This window comes from Oryzias melastigma, linkage group LG15, assembly GCF_002922805.2.
Source record: "Oryzias melastigma strain HK-1 linkage group LG15, ASM292280v2, whole genome shotgun sequence".
NCBI lineage: Eukaryota > Metazoa > Chordata > Actinopteri > Beloniformes > Adrianichthyidae > Oryzias > Oryzias melastigma.
Window position 1 is genome coordinate 13,579,229 of NC_050526.1, and position 22,807 is coordinate 13,602,035.

Sequence of the window (22,807 nt, forward strand, 5' to 3'; positions counted from 1 at the left end):
GCAAACAACAGGGACAAAACCAGGATTTATCATCATTTATATCAGGAAGAGTTTAATAGAGATTAACCCACAATCCTTACGGTCATACTGCACAAAAATCAAGAATTTATGTGCGCTTCAATCAAATGTGTTCTTCACATGAGACTTCAGAAGGTCACTTTTTTGTTTTTAATATTTATTCTCCAGGTCTGATTGACTTTTTGCTTCACAGTGCCGCTGGATTTGCAATAAGTTTTCACTTTTTTTTTTTTGATGTGGACGTGCAGGTTCTCAACAACGTCTTGAAGCAGATCAATGCAGATGTTTGCAGCTGCTTTTGGCAGACAATAATAGAGACCGCTCTGGACACACAGCCGGTCTCACGCTATTAGACTAATAAAGACAACAGCAGACAGATTGATCTTCCATGTCTTTATTGATCTCCTCTGAAGAACAGAGTTGTGCTTTTATCTGTCAGAACATTTACAGAAACAGCAGAGTGGGTTTCAGTTATTGCGTGTTAGAGGAATGAGTTCTGAGATCTTCTTTAGGACTTGACAGGAGACACTTCCATGACCTTCATACTGGGTTTTTCCTGGAGTCTTGGCAGCCTCTGCTGGGAAGCCCTTCAGCTTATTTACTGCAAACCGACTCACTGTCCTTCTCTTGTAGTACACACAACAAACACCACAACGTTACAGATTCCTTCACTGCACGGGGAGGAAAGCATTTAGGAGTAAACTTGTTAAGACAAAGGTAACAACACCTGGACTCAGACCAAAGGGTTTGTCATCTGAGCTGCTTCCTGACAACAACCAGAAAGCCAAAACCACAAAGTGAGAGACGACGAGCGGCTGCGGATCCAGGTGGGCTAGCAGTGTAGAACTTGTGATTTTAGGAAGTAGAGTCAGAGTGAGTCACTGGAGGAAAGCTGCAGACAGCTGACCGAATTAAAGACAAAACCACATGTTGGGAGTTCTGAAGAGATATTTTTAACAAGCTTTTCCATTTGATGATAAGACATTAAAATGAATGCACAGTTTAGGTTTTAAGTTAAGATAATAAAGTGCTTGGACAGTGTTTCTTTGCTGCCAGCAACATGGCTTCTATAAGATGACATTAAAGACCCACTCCGATAGAAATTGTGTTTTTGTGGCATTTTTTCTGATGATGGAGAAAATAGTTAGAGAAAATTAAGATTAAAATACTTTATTCAAATCGTCGTGAATCAGGAGCAGACAAAAAATGACTATTGAAACCCTCAAAGACCCTTGAAAGTACGCGGGCGGGCCACAAACTTCCTGCTTCGCTCAGCAACGGGAAGGGGTCTTGAATGGATCTTGTTGCATTTTCAAACACAAAAAATGGTCCAGCTGCTCACTTGTTAGAATGTTTTTTTTTAATACCACAGTGCTGAACAGGCTTCTCACGAGCATCTGAGGCTGTCAATAGACGAGCTGCGCTGCACGCCACATTGCTGTGACGTCACCCAGATGCTCCCTTTTAGTGAATCAAATAAAAAAAATGTTCGTCTCATCCATCGCCGTGTTTTTAATGACTTATTGCGCTAGTTGGTCTTTATTTATTTGCATAATTATGATTTAATGAAAACAGTGTCATTGCAAAACAGTGTCTTTTCAAAATTCCTACAATTTCGATAAAGTTTTGCACAAGTATGTAATTGAAACGCAGCTAATGGAAAGACCACTGAGAAACGCTTCTGCAGATCAAAGGATGATCGGAGTGGGTCCTTAATCAATCTAGTTAGAAAATTGGGATAATTTTAAATCGATTTGGTTGAGTTTCCATTACCCTGTTTTAACCTTCTTTTTCATTATTTTTCTGGAGTTTTTATTTAATAAATAACGGCTGGGAGACATCATTAGTAAATACATTTGTAAAATAGAAATTTCCTAATGATTTTTTCAGTGTGAGCTTCAAAAATCATCAATCACAGACACAACATTAAAAAAAAAATAGGCAAATAAAAGACAAATTTCACAGTTTCCTGGAAAAATTAGGTCTTAAATTTACCTGATGACATTTGGGTCTTTTGTCCACAGACATAATTTATTTTCACAGGTTGCATAAATATCAAACATTTCCTTCTGTTTTCTGGCTCGCAGAGAGAAAATTGAAAGGTTTATATGACGCCCGCGCCGGAATTTATCCACATGCTAACAATTTCAGTAGCACAGAAGTGAGGAGCTTAAACATTCAAACCATTTTAGAGGCGTTCTCTTTCTTACAAGCAAAGAAACACCTATGATCTTTCTGCTTCTTATTTCAGTATTTGCTTACACTTTCCACCTCCGGACAGCTGTGTTTTCTGTGATCTATGTATTAATCCTTTAGTGTGGGATCCACAGGAATTGAATTCTAAGTCTTCTTATTGGAATTGTGTAAACCAGGTTTAGCTGGAAACCAGAATAAATAAATAAATGGTGTCATTTTTTGTTCTTTAGCACAGACAGAACTCCTTCCTAAATTCAGATCCTCTCACTGCTTGTAAGTTTTTGATTAAAATGTTCCTAATATTGACCTTAAGACTTCATGACAGGCTGATGCTTTGACTGACATGGACAGAGAGGATAGGCTCCAGCACCTTAGCGAGTAAAAATACACAGACGGTCCTGCTGAGTCAAAAAGAGAACAATATGCATATAATTAGGAACCTATCAAAGATAAAGAGAGACACTTACACATGATTTTAAAGTTTTCCTGAGACCTAAAACATTTTCTAATGTTGACAGGATTTTTCATTAGACAACTACTGTTTCTCGCTGACAGCGGGGTGGAGGTTTTTCTTTAGGATGCGGCGGTACACTTTGACGTTGTCAGAAAACAAGCAAAGAGGAAGTGCAGCTTCAGAAGATGTGTGAAGAAAGAAAATATTACAGGAACACTGTATTTTAACGAATGATGTAGTCAGGTTGGCTCATGAGCAACACATACATTTTGTTAAGTAAGCTCTCTTTAGATCTTATCTCTGTTAAGAGAATCTCTGCTGTTTTTTAGTGAAGAGAAAAGTTGGTTAAAATGATAACAAATGACTTTCTTTGCCTTTCAGTTTCTCCTTCAGAGATCAGTCAAATAAAACCTTCACTTCTGCATCCTCCTCCTTTCACGACATGATAGCAAATGACTTTATTAGGTTTATGCTAAATGTATGGATCAGTCAAATTATGGCAAGATATTCAACATTTTTATTAAATAAATGTTTTTCTTTAAATTTTGGTACATTACTAAACATTTGCTATAAAGACTAGTAAATATTAATAAAGATCAAGATTATCTTAAAGTGTATGGAATTAGTTAAGGTAACTTTTTGGATCTAAATGAAACTTGGTTTAATGATATTGTTATTGCATAAATGGAAAATACAAAAAACTCTACAGTTAAAAAAAAAAAAAAAAAAAGAAAAACCAGGTTCTAAAGACTCTTAATGCAGTTCACAGTTTTGCTTGACTTACAGTAAAATGTGAGCTTTTGCTGAGTGATTCAGAGGGAGCATGACCACTGAGCCTCACAGACGACCAAAGACCTTTACAGCTTTGCATGGAATTTACTCTGCGCAATAAAATAAATAGCAAAATTGGTTTCTGACAGTCCAAGATCTGTATCGACATTAACAGTTAGAGCTTCAGAAAGATACACTTTTAATTTCAAATTTTTTTACCTATTTTTAGAAGAATTTGTTCCCCCTTTGTAGTACTCTTTTAAATTAAGTAAAGCAGCTTTTTTTGTAGTTACGATCTCTTTTTTCTAAGTTATAACATCAGTCTGGTTATTAGAAAACACTTCTTGACCTCACCACGATGTGACAGTAGTTGAAATAGAAGCACAGAAGGGTAATTCTGTTCTTTTTCAAGGAAAAATGTAATAACATTTACAGTTTGAGCAGATTTAAACTCATATCCATAAGACAGAAAACCTCGTCTACCTTTCTTTTTTTTTTTTTTTTAAATCAGAAAGTTGTGATTCTACTTTTTTTCTGCAGCTGAAAAGCTTGGGAAGTCCACGCCATTTTCACAGGAGCACCCACAATCATCAGACAATCTGCAGAGGTTGGGGAACTACAATACACGCTGTAGAGAAAGCTGAGGGTGGGGTTGCACAGACCAACCACAAAATATCCATAACTACTCTAGATAATGAAGCACTAGTCACTAATTGTCCATTTTATTTGACCACAAAAGCTAATGTTAACACACCACAACAACTCGGTTGTTGACCCAACACCCTTCATCACTCAGGCCTTTTTTCTGACAACAACTAGAAGGAGGACAAACGTAAAACAAAGACAGGAGACAGCAGGGATGTGTTTCCTCACTCTGTTCATTATCGATGTCCTCCTGGTCTTCTTAGAGACCCACAATGAAGGCGAGTTGGTTCTGGGACAGGCGGACTGTCCCTGTGTTATGTTCTCTTGGTCGTGGGAGTTATCTCATCTTCAGGACGTCCTCACTTCCACAGCTGATTGCTGAGGGTCTGACCAGCTGCTGCTGAGGCTGCTGAAGCGCCTGACTGGTTCAAAGTGGTGGTTGGTGGTGGGGGTCCAGCACTGCTCACTGTCACACCTGACACCTGCTGGGTCATCCAGGGAAGACGAGGGGAGAGGCACAGAGAGAATCATAGTCAGGATAAAGTTTTCACCTTTATTCTTTATTAAAATTACGTTATTAATCTTTTCCTTTATTTACTTTATTGCTAAACTGTATTAAACTATTAACTATTATTAGTAACAACTACAAATCAGCCTATCGTGAACAAAGCTGCTCCCACTAATGGGGAACTGGCACTTTGCATCATCCCTGACATCCAACAACCTCTAAGTGGCTGGATGACAGCAGAATGACAAAACCATTTTAGCCAATTATTAAGCTCACAAGACCTGATCCACATGTGGCTGGCACTGTGGTGTCACCAATGTGGTTATTTTAGCGTAACAGACCTGCAGGTACCTCCTATTTTTAGACTGACTGATAATCAGTCAGCTGTATCTTAAATTCCTCCTATGATCATTTTTATTATTTTAAAAAAAACATTCCCTGTAGTCTTTTAATTATGAAGTTTTTAATCAAAATCCCACAACCTAAACATCTTAAGAAGTCATTTTTCATGTTGATCTGAAGCCTCTGTTTCCAAAATCTCCTCCGAGGGGGTGTGGCTTTTGGAGCTGAGCTGATCAGCCCCGCCCCTGATCCCTTCTGTCCGAATATCACAGCTCTGTGTCTTGCTAGCATAAATCTTCACAGCTGCTTCATAAAAATGTCCAGTAATAGGGGTAATGTCCAGCTGGATCGTTTTCTTCATATCGTTCTCTTTCAGAAGAAAAATGCCACACATAAATGTTAAAACCTCAAAAAACATAATTTTCATTGGAGGGGGATTGTAGTAGATTCACCTTCAATTAATTTAGCTGCAATGTTTCTACCACTTATTCAGGATCTCCTCACATTACCACCTTGATAATGATTTTTTTAATTTTAGGGCTTCTAACCTAGAAAAAAACACCTCATGAACCGCTCTGATCTAGTATCTTCTAATGAGGGTTCTAGCATATGTGGTGAGAAAAAAAAGTCAGAAAAATCCACGGATCAAGGTTGTATTGATAAATGGACTCTATAATGAGCTACAAAAAAAATTAAATCAATGCAGAACCAGATTAATAATCTGATTTCAATGATAATTCAAGGGTGAAACTGTAAATGAAGGAGACAAATGGAGGTAGAAGTATGTTACCGGGCTCATGCTCCACTGCTGACCCTGCTGTAAGCTGTACATGTTTGGTCCTTGGTTAGCGGGGGGGCCGCCCTGCTGCTGGGCGCTCATGTAGCCCCCATTGGCCAGCGTCATGCCAGACATCATGGCAGTAGGAGGAGCTCCTGCAGCCGTAGAGGGAGCAAAGCACTGCGGGGTGAACTGCATCTGAGGCTGGCCCACATATGCACCTGCTAAATAATAATAATAGATAATAAAAAAAGCATTATTAAGCATTTCTTCAAACACCACAGTTATGACGACAAAGTGTAGAAATCTAATCGCATTCAAAAGTAGAGGCTTGTTGTCCTGTTTACCAAGCCTGATAAATGTTACCTTCTAATAAGTTTTAACGGCAATGACATTTGCTCAGGTTATGATGTTTTTGTTGAAAATTTGAGAATCCCACACAACTTTATTTATAAAGCACTTTAAGACAAACTGCACACACAAAGTACAAAACAAGAAGTGCATCATCAACACACCAACAAAGCATTGTAAGAAAGCATATAAAAGTATGCAGCAAAAAGCAAGATGAAACAAGAAGAAATGCAGAGCTGAGGCCTGTGTTTAGTTAAAGATCAGTAAAAGTGGGATTTTAGACCTGCTTTAAAAGTAGACGATGAAGATGCTTGTCAAACATTTGGCAAAGTGCTCCAGAGTTTTAGTGCAACAAGTTCCAGAAACCAGAAAGGTAAACGGTTGGACTCTTTAACATGGAAGTCTCCAAAGATTTGCTGCTTTCTGAAATCTGTTTCTAGTAGTTTTTGGTACAGCTGCACAATTTGATACCTTCTGGGTGTAAAAGTCCGTTGGTCTGGACTGAGTCCGCTTAGTTTGGTCCCCATCGAGTCCTGAACTTTACATTTGATCTGCCGTAAAGCGGACTTTCCTGTTCTGGACTAAAGCTTGCAAAAAAACTCACACAACTATAAAGTTCTTTTCAGTGATGGGACAGGAATTATGAGGGTGAATGAAAGTAACGAGAGAAAGATGTGTCGGGATAGTTCACCTATTCAAACATTATATTTTGATGAACAATTTTGAACGTCTGTATCAACGTCAGTACAACAGTAAAAACTCTTGTACTTTGGTACGGTGGAAGCCTGCTGCAAGACGGTTACTGCAGAAGTGATGGCTAAGAAGGTAGGATGATCAGGGTTTAGGACATATAGACTGTCAGGAAAACTGAAAATCAACGTAAATCACGTTAAAAGTTGTTTTAATGATCCTGCATTCATTCGACCACATTTCAATGGCTGTGCCTCATTTTTGCTCTTCTATTGTGTTTACATCCTGTAATGACCGGCCACACTGGCTTATTGGTCCATTTGTTCCAATCCGAGCATGGAGCCTATTCAGACTGAAAAAAGTTCAGAGCAAACCGGAGCTGAGTCTGCCTGGAAATGAACCGAAACACCAGAAAGATGGGTCAAAGAGCAGTTCCTGGTTTTGGACCTGGGTCCACTTGGGTGTATTGAGACTGAAAATTTGTTCTGGATTATCAGGGGAAACTAATTCTGGTTCACTTTAAGTGATTCAAATGTGTCCAGCCTGAAAAAAAACACGCTGGTTTCCAGCAAATTCAATTAAAGAGCGTGATTTCGATGTAGTGGCATGGGGGAACTGACTGTATCAATGTGTAGAGCAGCAGCAAGTGGTGCTGTTCATCTTCTGTTACCGCACTGATTGACAATAAATTCTATTTACAGCAGCACACCCAACACCACAGCTCCCAGCTGCACTGCACAGAGTCCAGTGAGTCTGGGCTGTAAGCAATTATTAGGCGACTCATTAATAAAGAAATCTGCAGTTATTTATTTAACTATAATTCCAATCTTTAATATGAATTACAACTTCACAGAGAGGGAGTTTAAATCAAACTTTACATTGTATTTTATTTTGAAGGCCAAAATACCATTCGGATGGTAGGTGGTGATATTATTTTATGATTGATTTTATGTTTTAGGACAATTACTGGTTTGAGTCCTGTTGAGACAAGTGTTGTGTAATAGGGCTATATAAATAAAATGGAATTGATTTGATTGACAGGTGATGTCAAACCTTGAGCAACATCACGACCTCACTGCGCATGTTCCAACAACTGTCAGGCTTGTTTGTCTCCTAAATTTTCCCATGTCTGGGTGGATTTGATGACAAACACAGCTGGTCAGGATGCCACAAACTACACAGTTAAAAATGAAGCATAAGGAGATCCCAAACAAAAAAATAAACAAATAAATTGATGTGTCACATGACTTTTGTGCATGTACATTTAAAGTAATTAGTCAACATTATTAGTTTGAGCAGGAACAAAGATGTTTAACCTGAAAATTGGTACCACACTACAAACTAGGACTTGTGAAATCAAGATGATAGTCTTACAGTTTCTAAGAGTTCTAACTTACTTTGTTTCATACTAAATATATAGAGCATTGTCTTTAGCCTTAGATGGAAACATACTATGCGAGGATTTGCTGTGAATTAATCTTTCTAAAGGTGTTGCAGGATCAAGAGGAGGATGGTTCGGCCTGCCATGAGTCAATGTGCAGCTGAATCTGTTCAGGAAACATTTTACCAAGTCTCATTAACCTGGTATTATAAAGAAGTGAGTGGTGATACCTTGTCCTGCTGCAGGCTGCTGCTGCTGGCTCTGTTGCGGCTGAATGCCCACCGAGCTGCTGGCGTAAAGAGACAGGATGGAGTCTTTTGATAAAAGCTTCTTCTCCACCACCTTTGTGCTGGTGGAGGCAGAGGGGGTGAAGGAGTCCGCCTGCTGAGGAGCTGGACCGGAACCAGACTGTCAAATAGGGAGGAGAACGTTAGTCAACAAATATTCAAATAAATACTTCTACTTAATCTTTAACTTGACAGAAGTAAAGAGGATTTTCTAACTCCTGAAAAGATTATGAAATACTGGACAACAAATTTCCCTTTACATCTGTGTGATTGAGATACTGAAGGGCTGAATTAATTACATTTGGTTAACTTTTCAACCTGACTTGATCTTTGTTCCTCTATAGAAGTAAGCTCTTCCGTTAACCACATCCTTTCCTCCATGTATCAAAAACAAGAACTTCTGAATGTCCTTTTTTAACTGAGTGAGCTCAGCGTCAACAGGATGAGATCTGACCATTTCAATGGGGTCTGATAATCCCACCTACTCTGACTTCCCCATCAGGAAGTATTTCATGTTCAGCAGTAAGAAAGGCCGCAACCAACTAAAACTACTGTGAGTCCGAATTGACATTGATGTCTTTCAGCGCTTTTAAAAGTGCCGTCTCAGTGCTGTAGTGTTGTCTTAAGCCAAGATAAAGTTTGTCGTAATCCTTGTGCTATCCTAGGCATGTTTACATTAAATGTGGGGTCATTTGGACCCCACAAGACAGCGTGGTGAACTTTTTTTTTTCTCAATGATTTTTTATCTTCACTGGTGTCTGTGGCAGACATAAAATCCAATTAGGGGATTAAAATTTCCTGAAACGATTTGATTCACAAAAGCCTGGATCAATTCCATTCTGATTATTTTTTATTCTTTTGATTCTTCAATTCAGTTCAATTTTGAGTTTACACATTTATACACATTTGTTTAGAAATACATTAATAATCTACAATTTGTTTTGAAAATATTTATATTAATCTGATCCAGTTCACATACTGTAAAATGTATCAGTGAAATAATGAGATTGTTTATACCATATAGTGTTACATGGATTCTCAAAGGAGAAGTTCTAACAAAAATTTCAGATCATTAACATTGTAAACATTGTTCTTTTTCTCTTGGAGGGCGTTTCAGTTTGGCCACTAGGTGGCAATCACACTATAGCGTTACACCTTATTCCAGAAGAAGAAGAAAGTATAAGCAAAAACCTGTGCTTTAGACCACAGATGGTTACTTTAAAATATCACCTTCAAAGAGTTTGGAAAACTCATTCCTGTGAGTTTATAAAGATGTTCATTTAGTCAGCAATGTATGGTTAGGTCGACCAAGTGTTAGCACTATAGGAAATTCCCTTAAATGCTAGCATTAAGCTAGCAGACTTTAGCTTTTTGTGCTTAATCAATTTATATATTTCTATGAATTAATTATTGATCTGATAAGCTTAAATTAATTCAAATCGATTAATCGATTTTATCAACCCAGCCCTAACAACTATTTGAAAATTGATCATGGAAAATAAATAAATAATTGCAATTTGTGCCTAGCATATATATGTATATATTCATATAATTCAATAGAGAAGTGAAAGAAAAAGCCTGGAGCAAGATTCACAAGATTTGCACCACATTGACATTTTGCATCAACCGTCTTGCAACTGTAGGTAACGGATATACACTAGTAAACAAACTGTAGAAAAAAAAACAGAAGAAGCCCCTCCCTGCTTGTCCAGTGTAAACAGTATGGATGAAACATGCATCTAATATGTTCTTGAATGTCCGTCAAATAACCTGTGTGCATGTAGCTTGACACAGATCACAGTGGAAGCTGACCTTTTTATTCAATTCAATTTTATTTATATAGACAAATATCACAAAACAATTGTCTCATCGGGCTTTATGCCGGTAATTGTACAGAAGCAAATTTTTATCAAGTTTTCTCTTTCAGACTGACTTGGTAATCTTTGTGAAGTTGTTTTTTTCTACTAAAAAAGTAAGTAAACTCTGCATTACATGAGATGAGACATCAGGAGCCAGATATATTGGTGGGGTTGGTTATAGTTTCAGAAGTAGCAAAGGGAAACATCAGAATTATTGAAGTTTCTGGAAATACTATATTGACCCTAAAAAATTCCTATTCAAACAAGAAATATTTAACCTTTTTTAGATTAAACTATTTTCAGACGATATGCTTCCATCTCATCTCAACAACCTGATGTAGAAGATAAACCTGCAGTCTCAAAGAGAAAAGATAAACAAAATATATTGAAGTTACTCTGAAGCCCTCAAGTCTATAGTATAAACAGCACCAGACCCTGTGTGCCATTAAACAAAAAAAAAAGAGAGAAAATAGTAACATTCCCAGTATAGTAGCTGTTTAAAAAGAAATTAATCTTTAATCATAACAACAACAACCACCTTTTATGTCAGATCGGAAAACATCAAAAAAACAAGTCTGGGGGCGCTGATTGCTTAAGAACTGCTGCAACAGCTTAACCATATTTTAGATAAAAAAGCATAAAAATAAGAATATTAGCAGAGATAAGAGCACAAACAAAGATTTGACAAAGCCATTTTCAAAGCAGTCCCGGCAGAAAAATAAGCAGTCTGAGCTTCTGGTAAAAGTGTTCTCAGATTTTTGGGGTTTAGGCTGTTTTCCTGCTTTTGGAAGTTAACTTCGGGACAGTAAACTCTGGGTCCCAGTTTCATACTAGCAGGGAACCTTTAAAAAAAACCTGAACCCAGCACATGTCAACAACAAAATAATGTTTTTTCTCTCTGCTAATATGTAAAAGAGTTTCAAAAAAAACATCAAGATAGAGCTGTTTATGAACCGACTCTGCATCTTGTTTTACAATTATCCCCCATAATTAACTTATACCACCCACTGTTCAACATGCATACTCATTAATTTATTTACTTTGAAGTTCTTTAATTTATTTCAGCTTTCATTAAAAAAAACACTTATTTGCATATGTGTTAAAATGAGAGCCTAAAGCTAAAAGGAGTGTTCATTTTATAAGAAATCGTATACATAGATCTGAAGATGCCTCATTTGCATTGTCTTCTCTGCTGCTTTACTTTATAACCTATTTTTCATGTTTAGCCCAGCAGTTATAGAAGAACTTTTTACCAAATGAAGCCACAAAATTCATACTGCAGAGAATAAAACCACAACGAATAATCTCACATGATATTTTGTTCATCCAGCTGTCAGCGAATAGGAGAGGTTTTTGTACTGTGTTTTTGAGAGGTTTGTTCGCGACTTTATTATTATGAGTTCGACTTGACATATGTGGCTCCTGCATTAGAGACAAATATTGCACAGGTTGGAGATGAAAGCAGACAGAAAACACGAGGAAAGAGCAGAGACAACACAGACGAACAAAGAGGATGAAAGTAAGACAAAAAAGAGGAAGAGCGCCGCAGCAAGGTAAGTGAGACAGATGACATCAGTTAGGCTGCTGTGGTGGCAGACACACCATCTGACTCAAACCTGTTTTCCTCTTTACACACATCTATTATGTGTAATTGGTTACGTTAAAAAAGGGCGACGCCCACTCGGAGCTCTGCATAGTGCTTTAGAAAGAGGGGTATTCACGGAACCTCTTAAAAAAACCATCAGGAGAAAAAGCTGATCAACTGCAGTCCACCCAGCTTCAGTGAACACACACACACACACTGGTTTCAACACCACAAATATACTGCTGAACACACACATCACTCGTTGAGTCCTGAGCTGCTTAGCAGGCAGCTCTGCTCCTGTCTGTCTCTCTGCTTACTTCCTCTGACTGCAGGAAGAAGGATATGGGAGGTGGGGGGGTCCACCAAGTTTTCAATCAAAAGTAAATTCAAACTTTCTTCTTATCTTTTAAATAGATCTCAAATAACAGTTCAGGCTTATGGGAAACTTTTTTACTAAAGACATTTTTCCATCCATTTTCAGACTGCTGTCAGCTCTTCAAGTGTCAGATTCATGAGAACCGGTCACTAAAAGGTTCTGAATTGTTGTAATTATATTCAAATGTAATTTTTCTTCATTTTTATTGAGCTTTATTTTTTCACCGGTTTAAAAATATCATAATCAGGAACTTTCTGTATCAAAAAAAAGAAAGAAAGAAATCACATTCCTGCCTTTTTACCTTAAGTTTGGACCACTGTAATGATTATTGTCAAGTTTTCCCACATATATATATATATATATATATATATATTAAACTAGTATATCCAAACTGATGCAGACAGTGAGAATTGATAAAGGAGACCCTTTTTTTTCCTAAACCTTCAGCATCATTGGCTGTTTGTTGAGACAAGATTAGAATTTGAAATAGTTTTCTCTCATATGACAGCTCCATTGTTTTATTTTATTTTTCCAACAGAACAATTCAATCTCGGCCTGATGGTGTCTAGAGTTTAGAACCAGAAATGGAAGCAAGGACTTCAGCGTTCCAAATCCCCGTCTTTTTATTTTTAATTTGTTGATGTTTACTTGCTCACTCGTTTGTCTCCTTCCAGTCCTCTAGGACTACATCTGGTTGAGGTGTTAAAAGTTTTAGTACATCTGACTCCTTTTTCTTGGTTACTCTGATCCTTCTGTTTTCTGGCACAATTTCGCAAACCACATTAGTGAAATGAACCAGGTCACGCACCAGTACACTCTGAAATGGTACAAAACTTGTGCAATTGACAAGATACTGTCTTTGGAGCTTTGACATCCATCAGTTATATGACATCCTTAGTCTTTTAATATTTAAAGCAACATGGGCTTCAACTAAAAAGTAAGATATAGGTTGGGGTAGATCATTGACAGTATTTGGTGTTTCAAACAGGAAGTACCAGAGGGCTCCAATAAGTTTAAATCCTATAGACTTCTATTGAAGTATTGTATTTGAAATATTTTATAATAATTGTTTCTGTAGTGCAAGTTATTCAAGTTATACACTGACCAATCAGATGCCTCAATAAAAGCATGCAGTCACTTTTTCGTAAAGTTCTTCCCAGCCCACTTTGAAGTGGTAGGGAAGTGGACTTCCAACAACCTCTTTCTGATTTGCAAGAGTGGTTGCCATAGAAATGTTGACTCATACTGACTAATCACAGCTTACGGATGTTGTCTAGCTCCAACATGGCGGTTCCTATCGCAACAAAATTGGCAACTGAACTGACCTCAATTTGTTGGAGCTTTAAGGAAGTAATTTTCTATGAATGGTATTTCTTTTTTAAGAGTATTTTGCAACACAAACATGGATGTTTTTTAGTCAATTACGTGTTTAAACCTGTAAAGCTTTATTGTATGAACAGGACTAAGCCTTCTTATGCTTGAGGCCTGTTTGTCTTAGTAGTTGCTCCTCTCAAGTGTCAGACAGAATTTTCTCAGGAAAGATGCCTCAACCAGAAACATGTTTAATGTCATCTCTTGATTCCTTAACGAAGACATTTTAAAGTGCAGTTATAATGATTTAGACTGAGGTGAAATGTATTGAACTAAATCTTTGCTCCTGTCTGGCTCTTTTTCTCTATCACACCTTGGGATGACCTTGTGTCTAAATTGGCTCCATGTGAATAAACCTAATGAAACTGAAACATTTATCTAGAACGTCAGTTTATTTCCTTTAATTGGCTTGTCCCCCCCATCCCCCATAAAAATGATAGAAAAAACGTTCAATATTATGAAGGCAGTGAAACGATAAGAGGTAAAAAATAAATAAATAAAAAAAGAATGGAAATAGGGAACCTGCTGATCGAGGAAGAGGAGTAAAGAAGGGTGTGGAAGGACATATGAAGGTAGAACAGAATGATAGAAAGGAGAATGAGGAGAGAGGAGGCAGAAATATGGGGATGACAAGGACGAGTTGAAAGGAAAGAGTCAGGGAGGATGGAGGGATGAGAAACAGAGGGGAGCAGAGAGGAGGGATGGACAGCTTTTCTAGCATTAGGGTAGCTACATACACAAAGACAAGATCCACTCCCTCAGTAACGTTGAGTCAGGTGTTGACGGAGGCAGGAGGAAGCTTTCTATTAATAGCAGCAGCACATTAGCATGACACTTGGTCTTGTGGAGAGGAACAAAGAGAACAGAAACAGCCAGCAAGTGTCCCCACATGATCAGCGTAACTCGCTCTCATAAATAATGACAGCGTTTAACCCGTAGTAACCCACTACTGATGGGCTTCAGCAGACACAACGGTTGATGGACGATGACTCAGAGAGAATTGGTTCTGATGCACTCATGATCTATTCAGTTTGGTCAACAAGAAAGTTCTGGAAAAATCCTGCCAACATTCTAGAGGTAATGTTTAATATCTGGGCAGATGCACTGCATGCATTTAAAAACTATAGAAAGGCGAAGCATCCTTCTAGCAAAGAAAGGATGTGTCTGGATGATGGCAGAGGATTGGCGACATTTCCATTAACTTTGATCAATGGAATTCACCCAAATTTTTCTTTTTCATTACAGACTTTTTAACAAACAACAACATAAGAATCAGTTATAAATATGTCCTTAAATGTGTAAGAAGTTGGTTTAGTCCTTTAGTAAAATAACAAATGCATTTTTAATCAGAACAAGAGAAAATCATGGATTGCTTATAAAACTGATTAACATGTTAAATTATAAACAGCTCCTTATTGTTAAATATAATCCAGATACCATTATTATATTAAATATGAGACTTAAAGATCTACAGGATTCCACTGAGAACACAGTGCATTAATAAAATAAGCTTGTTTTGTCTTTATTTTATTGAAACAATACTATTAAAATACCATTTAAAACATTTTCTAAAATAACTTTGCCTAAACTTAATTGTCTTTGGATAATATTTATTAATAGGAAAGACTTGCAGTAAAAATAATGAATTATATACATTTATACTGAAATAAGGTAAACAGGTCATATTGTTCATGCAGATAAAACTCCTGTGTTATGCTAAAATTCTAAAAAGCATATTTTTCAAGCAGAATATTCAAAATGAAATAATAAAACAGCTGATATTGGTGTAATTCCATTTCTACATTTCCCACCTATGAAAAAAAGTATTCTTAAAAGACCATCTGGAAGGAGAAAAATTATGATGATAAGTCTGTGCTGTTCGTGAAATCCTTTCTGATGACACTCTATCACACTATTTGACTTGGTCTTAATAAACTGAAGCAGAGGCTTTGACTGTGAAAATTACTCATGGGGATTTTGACAATACAAGGTCCAGTACAGTAAGTGGTTTTGCAGAAAACAATAAGATCCTGACAGAGATTGTGCCACTGGCTCATAAAGCATCAGGTCGTCTGCATATTAAACCATCTGCATCATTTTAGGAACTCTCAAACAATTCTTAGAAGTCTGTACTTCCTGGTCACAATGACATTAATACACACACTTATTCCATCTGCACAAACACACACCGTCCACTGGGTGTGTGATGGTTGTATTGCTTCTTGCAGCATAATGTGTCAAAGAAACCCTCTTCAGAAAAAGCTCCATTCTTCCAGCCTGGTGCTGGTGTTGATGGGAGCAGCCAGAGCTGTGAATTACTGCTGCTGCCGCAGCCTCTTCCTCCCGTCGCTTTTCATTAAGTTCGACAGGCACACAAACACAAATGTTTGTGCAGCTATTCTTATTAGAACACAGCAAAAAGGCACATTCATTTGGCTTCAAAAGGTCTACCTCACAGGGCAGTAGGAGTAGAAGGAATTAGAAACAAACTTTGAGAAACTAAAACTCAAATAAATGCCCCCTAAAATTTAGATACCCAAAGTGGGGGTTTTCATTACTGTCCTCTACAAGGGGGCTATGAACTTTTTCCAAAGAGGGACAAATTTGGTGAGATGAAAATGCGTTAGGGGGAGACATTCATCCCGACCGTCTTTGAACTGTTTTAAAAACATAAAATGCAAATGAATTTAAGAAAAAAATTAACGTAATGGATACTTTTCATTTCTTCATAGTGAGTACAAATACATCTAAACACAATTTTGGCAAAACTACGGTGAATTTCATATTTGAAGACCAGAAATAAAATTAATAAAAAGTCTGTCTGGGGAAAAAAAAAGTCGACTTTGAAATTGGGTTCATATAAAATCAGTAGCTTTCATTGAAGACTAATGGAAAAAAACCTGCTCCTTTTCCCTCCAGCTGTCTTATTAGATGCAATGTCTTCAATTTTCACGATGTCACAAGCCAGACAAACTCTTGCTCCTTCTCAGGACAAATGTTCTCCACCGTTTTCATCACACAGTCTTTAATGAATTCACTATTGGTAAAAGGTTTGCAGCTCTTGGTAATCAGTGTTGTTAACTCATGGCTTGCTTTTGTGGCACTTTCATTTGATTTCTTAGGGTTCTAGATAAAAAAACACTGATGTGCCATTAAAACACCTTCTAGTTGCTTCAGTTTTTGCACCATTTTCTCCCAGCTAGCTCGTCATGGATAGCAAGTCTCGTCTGGTAGTGCTTCCTTGAAAACAGCCACGGTCTCATGGCATAGAAGGCAGACGCAGTTGTTTTGTTTTTCACTACAAAAAAACACCAATTTACCTGTCCTGGAAGCCTTGCTGTTAACTTTGCTTTTATTATTTACAGTTGACATTTTTGAAATGTGCTAGAAAATGTCACAGAAGGGTTGTGGGACAGTGTTGCCACAGGATTAAATGTAATTCAGTCAATCACAAACAAAAAATGAAACATATAGTTTTTAGAAAGAGCTGGGGCTGCATATTATTGATTTAATGACAGGAGTCTGCAGACTGGTGGGAATTTGAACCTGAGCTACATTTGGCCCACCACCTGGACTTTGGATATGCCTGCTCCAACCAGTCACAATTTAGCTTTACATGTTGTCAAACTGTATATTTTTCCCCCAAACTGTATTTATTTTTTTTCTTTTGGTACATTAACAGTGACTTCATTAGACTGTGACCATTTGAGAACCACAATCATCAGGGAGTTTGAGGAAGCTCTGCAAAGCTTTTCTTTCTAAAAGCTAAATTTTGAAGTTGTTAAAAAAAAAGATGTACAATAATAACATCATCAAACACCTCCAACCATTTGAATTAACTTTCTCTTTTAAGTGAAATAATATAACCTCTGAAACACAACAACAGTTGATTGGTGTCAAGAGACAATTTAACTGATCCCAGGAGAAATTTAATCCACACGTTCAGCTTTCATTTTTTCTCTTTATTTTAGGTCGTTGAGTGTTTTAAAAGCTCATAAAATTGAAGCCAAGTTCATTCAATTCATTTTAAGGGTTTGCTGGCTCCCATTCAATCTGGTTATGTAAATACTGACTGAAGACCCCAGTCAGGACTCCCCAAACCAGCTTTATGGAGCTCCACTCAAGTCCAGAATCCCTGAATTGGGCAGAGCAGATATAAAAAATAATGTAAGAGTGAGAAGCTCCACAGTGAGTGAAAATCAAATATTTTCTTTAGATCAAAAGCAGCTTAAAGCTGGACGTTCTAGTTGTCAAAACTATCAGTACATGAACGTTTGAGCAAAAATGATTTTACATTACACTTTCCTTTGAAATAATTTTGTGCACATTTGTCCTGAGATGGCCTTAAAATGACTGTTATATTCATTAGTTTTGTCTAAGGCTATTAAAGACTATGGAGGGATGTACTTCAGGGAAATACGAAACATTTTCCCTTCAATAATAACCTCCATGAGAGTGTTTGTATCTGCTATATTTTCTTTATTGGGACAGAATCATTTAAAACAGGTCTGGCTTCCAGTTTAACAGCTTGAGCTTAAGGGAAGTCGAGGATATTTTCCTCTTGTTTTTATCCCTTTTTCACAGCCTCACAGTGTCTTTCTGTAAAAATCAGAACAGCATTTATCACACAGAGGACAAACAAAAAGGTGTTTTTGCTCATGTGTAAAACAGAGCAATGAGGACACAAGAGAGGAAAAAAACAAAATCTTTCTCCTACAAGGCTCCAATCAGATCATTCTCATTGAGTTACATACAGGAGAGCATTTCACAAGATTCGTTAATAGGTGCTTGAATCAAAACACTCGTCAGCTTCTTCTTTCTTTGCGGATCAAGCCAAAAACAACAACACAGTTGTAATGAATGAGTTCAAAAGCCACATGTATGAATCTGCTCAAAGGGTAAGAGGAAAACCGGCTAAATATATGTACATCAGGCAATACAATAAAAGACTTTAGGTTTGTTTCTTTCACAATCCATTAGCCTAACAGGTTTGCTTACAGACAAACAAAGGGAGACTTTTACCAGAAGCCTTTACAAACATCAAGCTAATTGCCAGATCTCTTCTTTAAATTTCGCCAAAAATTCAGTAAAAGCATGTAGAAATAATGAAATGCAAAACCCTCAAATTATTTGAGGCAAAATAAAAAATCTAAGCTTTAGAGAAGTGTTGATCCAACAAAACTAAGAAGATGGAGTCTGACTACAGGTCAGTCAGGAAAAAGTTTGTTTGATGTCAAGTTTTTTTTTTCTTTTTTTCTAAGAGTCCTGATCACACTGCCACTACCAGCTGATGAAGAAAAGAGTAAACACTCTTCAATTCCACATCTGCCACAGTTCTGATCATCTGTTGCTTGATAACTCTCAATGAATCCACCCAAAAAAGATAACTGCAAAACTTCCTGCTGGGTCCAGATAAAGTCTTCAAAACATGATGTGTTTGGGTAAAAAAACTACAAGCCACAAAATGCCAGGATGTTGCTCTGCAAAGACTTGATTTATAATCAGAAATGTGGTGTAGTAACAGATAACAGCTACTCAGATTTACTCCAGTAACTCGTGGTAAAAATTGTAGTTCTCAGGGAAGTTTGTTGTTAAAGCAACTGGTGATGGATATCAAAGTATCAATTACCATTTTGAATACTCTACTGAAGTATCTATTCTGAATGAATAAATAGTAATAGTATGTGCATCATTTCTATGTACATTTGGTTAATAGGCGAGTTACTCCAGTGTTTTGTGTTGAAACTGCTCACAGTTTACTACCCTATTCAGGTTCCCAGGGAGGACTGCGGCAGGAGTTTGAGACTCTGGCTTTGGCTTCTCAGAGCAATTGTACAGCAAAGACATATACATACATTGAAATGCGCTGATACAAGGAAGAGAAAGTCATCCCCAGGAATGAAGAGTCTTTGCTTTGGTGGAAAAAAAAAACGAAAGGGCATTTCCAATATTGAGTAAAGTAGCAGAGAAATATCTCAGAACTGTTGCTACATCTGTTCCAGCAGAGAGGGTGCTTTCTAAACCAGGAGAGATAGTCAACCAGAAGCGTAACTGTTGATATATTGGTGTTCACAAACACCAATCTCAAGCTAAAAATACAGTGTTCACTTTGTGTCATTTTTATTTTATTTTTTTACATTTTTATTTATTCATATTTATGTTGATAATTGTTTAAAGTGTTGTATTTTGAACCTTACACAGGAAAGTTATTATCTGCTGCTAGTAGTAGTTTTTCTGGACAACTAAATATATGCTTAAGAAAAAAAAATTCCCTGTAAACAATATCAGTAAATATATTCAAATATTGTATGCACACATTACTCAGTATCATATAACATCTTAAAAGTGTAAAACCAACATTCTTACTCAGTTAAATGTTGATTCAACTGTCCAGTTACTATTTTTAAATTATTTTTAGGGACATATTGACATTTGTAGATAACTCCATTTAGATGTAAACAGAACAGGCCAGTGTGAAGTAATTCAGCTTTGACTGTAAAACCACACTGAATAAATCAGTGCAAAAAACTCTCAAAGTTTGGATGTGAAGGGATGCTGACGAGCTCAGAGAGACAAAAGCTTTGGTTGTAATGTTTGCCTGGTAAGGGTTTTATCCATTAAATGAAAACAGAATCTTTCTTGTGTTTCCAGTTCTTCAAATATTGGAAAAATAACAGTAAAAAAAAAAGTTATTTTTTGTTGAGCTTTCATAAAATAACAAACTGTTAGTTGAAGCCTTTTTGTCACTTGTTACTTTTTTGAGCTTTTTTTTTTTTTAAGTTAAACTTCTTTTACTTGGGTACCAGTTTTGGTTACTCTACCCATAACCCCATTGAATCCCAGGACTTATAGTGAGTTGGTTTAACAGAATGAAGGGAATGTTAATGAGCTGTGAATCAGTCAAGATCTTCTTTTCTGATACAATATTTCATATACAGCTCATATTATAAATGGTTCCAAAGAAGTAAAACTTTGCTATGAATGAACAAGAGAATCTCGAGAACCACAAATTTAAGCAAAAACTTGAAAAAAATGAACACATGGCTCAAAACCACAGGTTTTCAGAAAGAGGAGACACAATAATATTTGGTATGTCCTTTTAAGAAGCTTTCTTGGCAGAATAAACATCAGTTTTTGGCATAAATTGTGGGATTTACAAAGACAACAGAAAAATAGAAATGTCTGCGAGCTGAAGTTGAAGATGAAGAGCTGCAGTGGCTGTCGTCACACAGAAGAGAGTGTGCAGACGAGATTAGGGGGCAAGTGGGGAGCTGGTTGGAGCAGAGGAGGATCTCACAGTCACCCAAGCTCATAATTGTGCTTCATGCTTGGGCCTCCCATGAGTCAGTACCTGCTTCCTATCCTGGAAGACTGCGAGGATGTATTCATGAGAGTTTATATGCAGGTTGGACGAGCTTTAGTTTGCTGAAAAACTGGTTATTATTTTAATGATCATCCAGAATCTTACAGAAAAAGAAATCTACAGAATATAGGATGTTTCCTAATATAGCCAGTGTACATTTTGTATTTATATCCATTACCAATTGGAACGCCTCCCTAAATTCACCATAGTAACAGGCTGCATGCAGAAGGGGCACAGGAGGCACAGGAATCACAATACAATAAATCATTGAATTAAATATGGATGTTTGCTGTAATTTTCTTTTTCACGACAAGTCAGAACTATGAGTGGTATCGCATGCAATGTTCTGGATGTAATCCCATGAAAAAAATATTTCTCCCCCCCTTTTTTATTATAGTCAAAAATAGGAACTCAGGAACAAGCTAAAGAAAAAAAAGGCTTTTAGATTTTTCAGAAAAATAAAAATCAGGGCCCTCTTGAATAGTCTGCATCATGTAGAAAGTTTCAAAATTCCCCATAACCTTTTAATAAAACTAACGACAAACACGCTTTTAAAACTACCATAACTCTTTGATCAATCACACAATTAACGTAATTCCAACTAACTCTAAAAGATGAGAAAAGTAGCTTAACACTATTGTTGCATGTCAGTGCAAAGCTGCTTTTCTCTGCTTTAGACTCTATTGGGAATACATTAACAGCACACCCCATACCATGTAAAGGGTAGTTAGCTTTGGCTATTTCAATATGGAAAAAAGGATAGAAAAGCTAATCTCATTTAGCTGCTATCACACAATATCTGCTTTCATGAGATCTTAGTTTCTCGGGTTTGTAATTTCAACATTTGATCTTTACTGAGGGGAAAAAAAAACCTCTAATCTAATGTGGAACATCCTAGTTTCTGGGAGCTGGTCAAGTCTTACATGTAAAAAGATCAGTTATGCTAGGCTAAGCTTGAAAAACCACACGCCTGATTGAGGTAATGAGTGTGTGAAGAAGGAGTGTGTGAATCCTCTACCTGCCCCTGTTGTGCTTTGCTGGGAGAGAGAGGATTGGAAACCATCGGTCCAAAGACGTCCAGTTCCCCAGCAGTGGATGCAGTTTGATCTGAGCCCTTCCCTTCCCCCCCTGGAGCATCTGAACAAAACAAAAGAAGAATTTACTACACAATGAATTTAAAGGAAAATGATAATGTGTGTTCAAAAACACAATGTGAAAACTATTTACTCTTTACAAGTTTCACACCTCAGAGTTTAAGAACATAAACTAAATGTTCACAAACGTAAGCCTATTAAAATCACGCATTGGCTCTACATTAAAAGTAGGAGTTAAATTAATTGTTCTACTCTGACAACAACTCCAACAAAGCATTTTTTACCTTCATGTCACATCTTTAAACATGACATTGTATATGATCTAAAACTTCTTTGTTGAACAAAATTGGACCAAAATTAGCTAACAGGATATTATTTTCGCCCAAATTTATTGTGTAACTTGCAGTATATGCAACCCAAAAAACAAAACAAAAAAAAACAAATGAGCACACATTTTAAAAATATGCATGGCATCCCTATACATTAATGTAAGATTCTTTGTTTTATATTTTGCATAGCATTTTCATATTTGGTCCATTCTAAATGTTTTTAAGAGTACACCTTTTGGTGAGGCTTTTCTTTAGGATTGAAGGTTTTGCAGGCAAATGATGAAAGTCTTAGAGGTTCTATGTTGACACCAGTGCCTGCAGCGTTTACTTCACGTCTGAATTTCATGCATCATCTTTTATTAACCCTTGAAAAACATTACATCATAAACTCCTTTAAAGATCTGAGTTG

General features: G+C 36.9%; 1 protein-coding gene across 5 annotated transcripts in view; it reads right to left on the reverse strand.

Moving 5' to 3' along the window:
• Positions 1–396: 396 nt before the first annotated feature.
• The window catches only part of LOC112161512 (stromal membrane-associated protein 1), an 85,534-nt gene continuing 63,123 nt past the window's right edge, over positions 397–22,807 (reverse strand). For 2 of the 5 annotated variants that reach the window (XM_024296688.2, XM_024296692.2), the window contains 4 exons: positions 21,994–22,112; positions 8,365–8,542; positions 5,725–5,936; positions 397–4,569 (listed from right to left, as the gene is read on the reverse strand). In XM_024296688.2, the coding sequence (XP_024152456.1) occupies positions 4,444–4,569; positions 5,725–5,936; positions 8,365–8,542; positions 21,994–22,112 (635 nt within the window). In that variant the 3' untranslated portion in view covers positions 397–4,443. The remainder of the gene's footprint in view (positions 4,570–5,724; positions 5,937–8,364; positions 8,543–21,993; positions 22,113–22,807) is intronic. The other 3 variants (XM_024296691.2, XM_024296690.2, XM_024296689.2) reach the window with 3 other exon arrangements.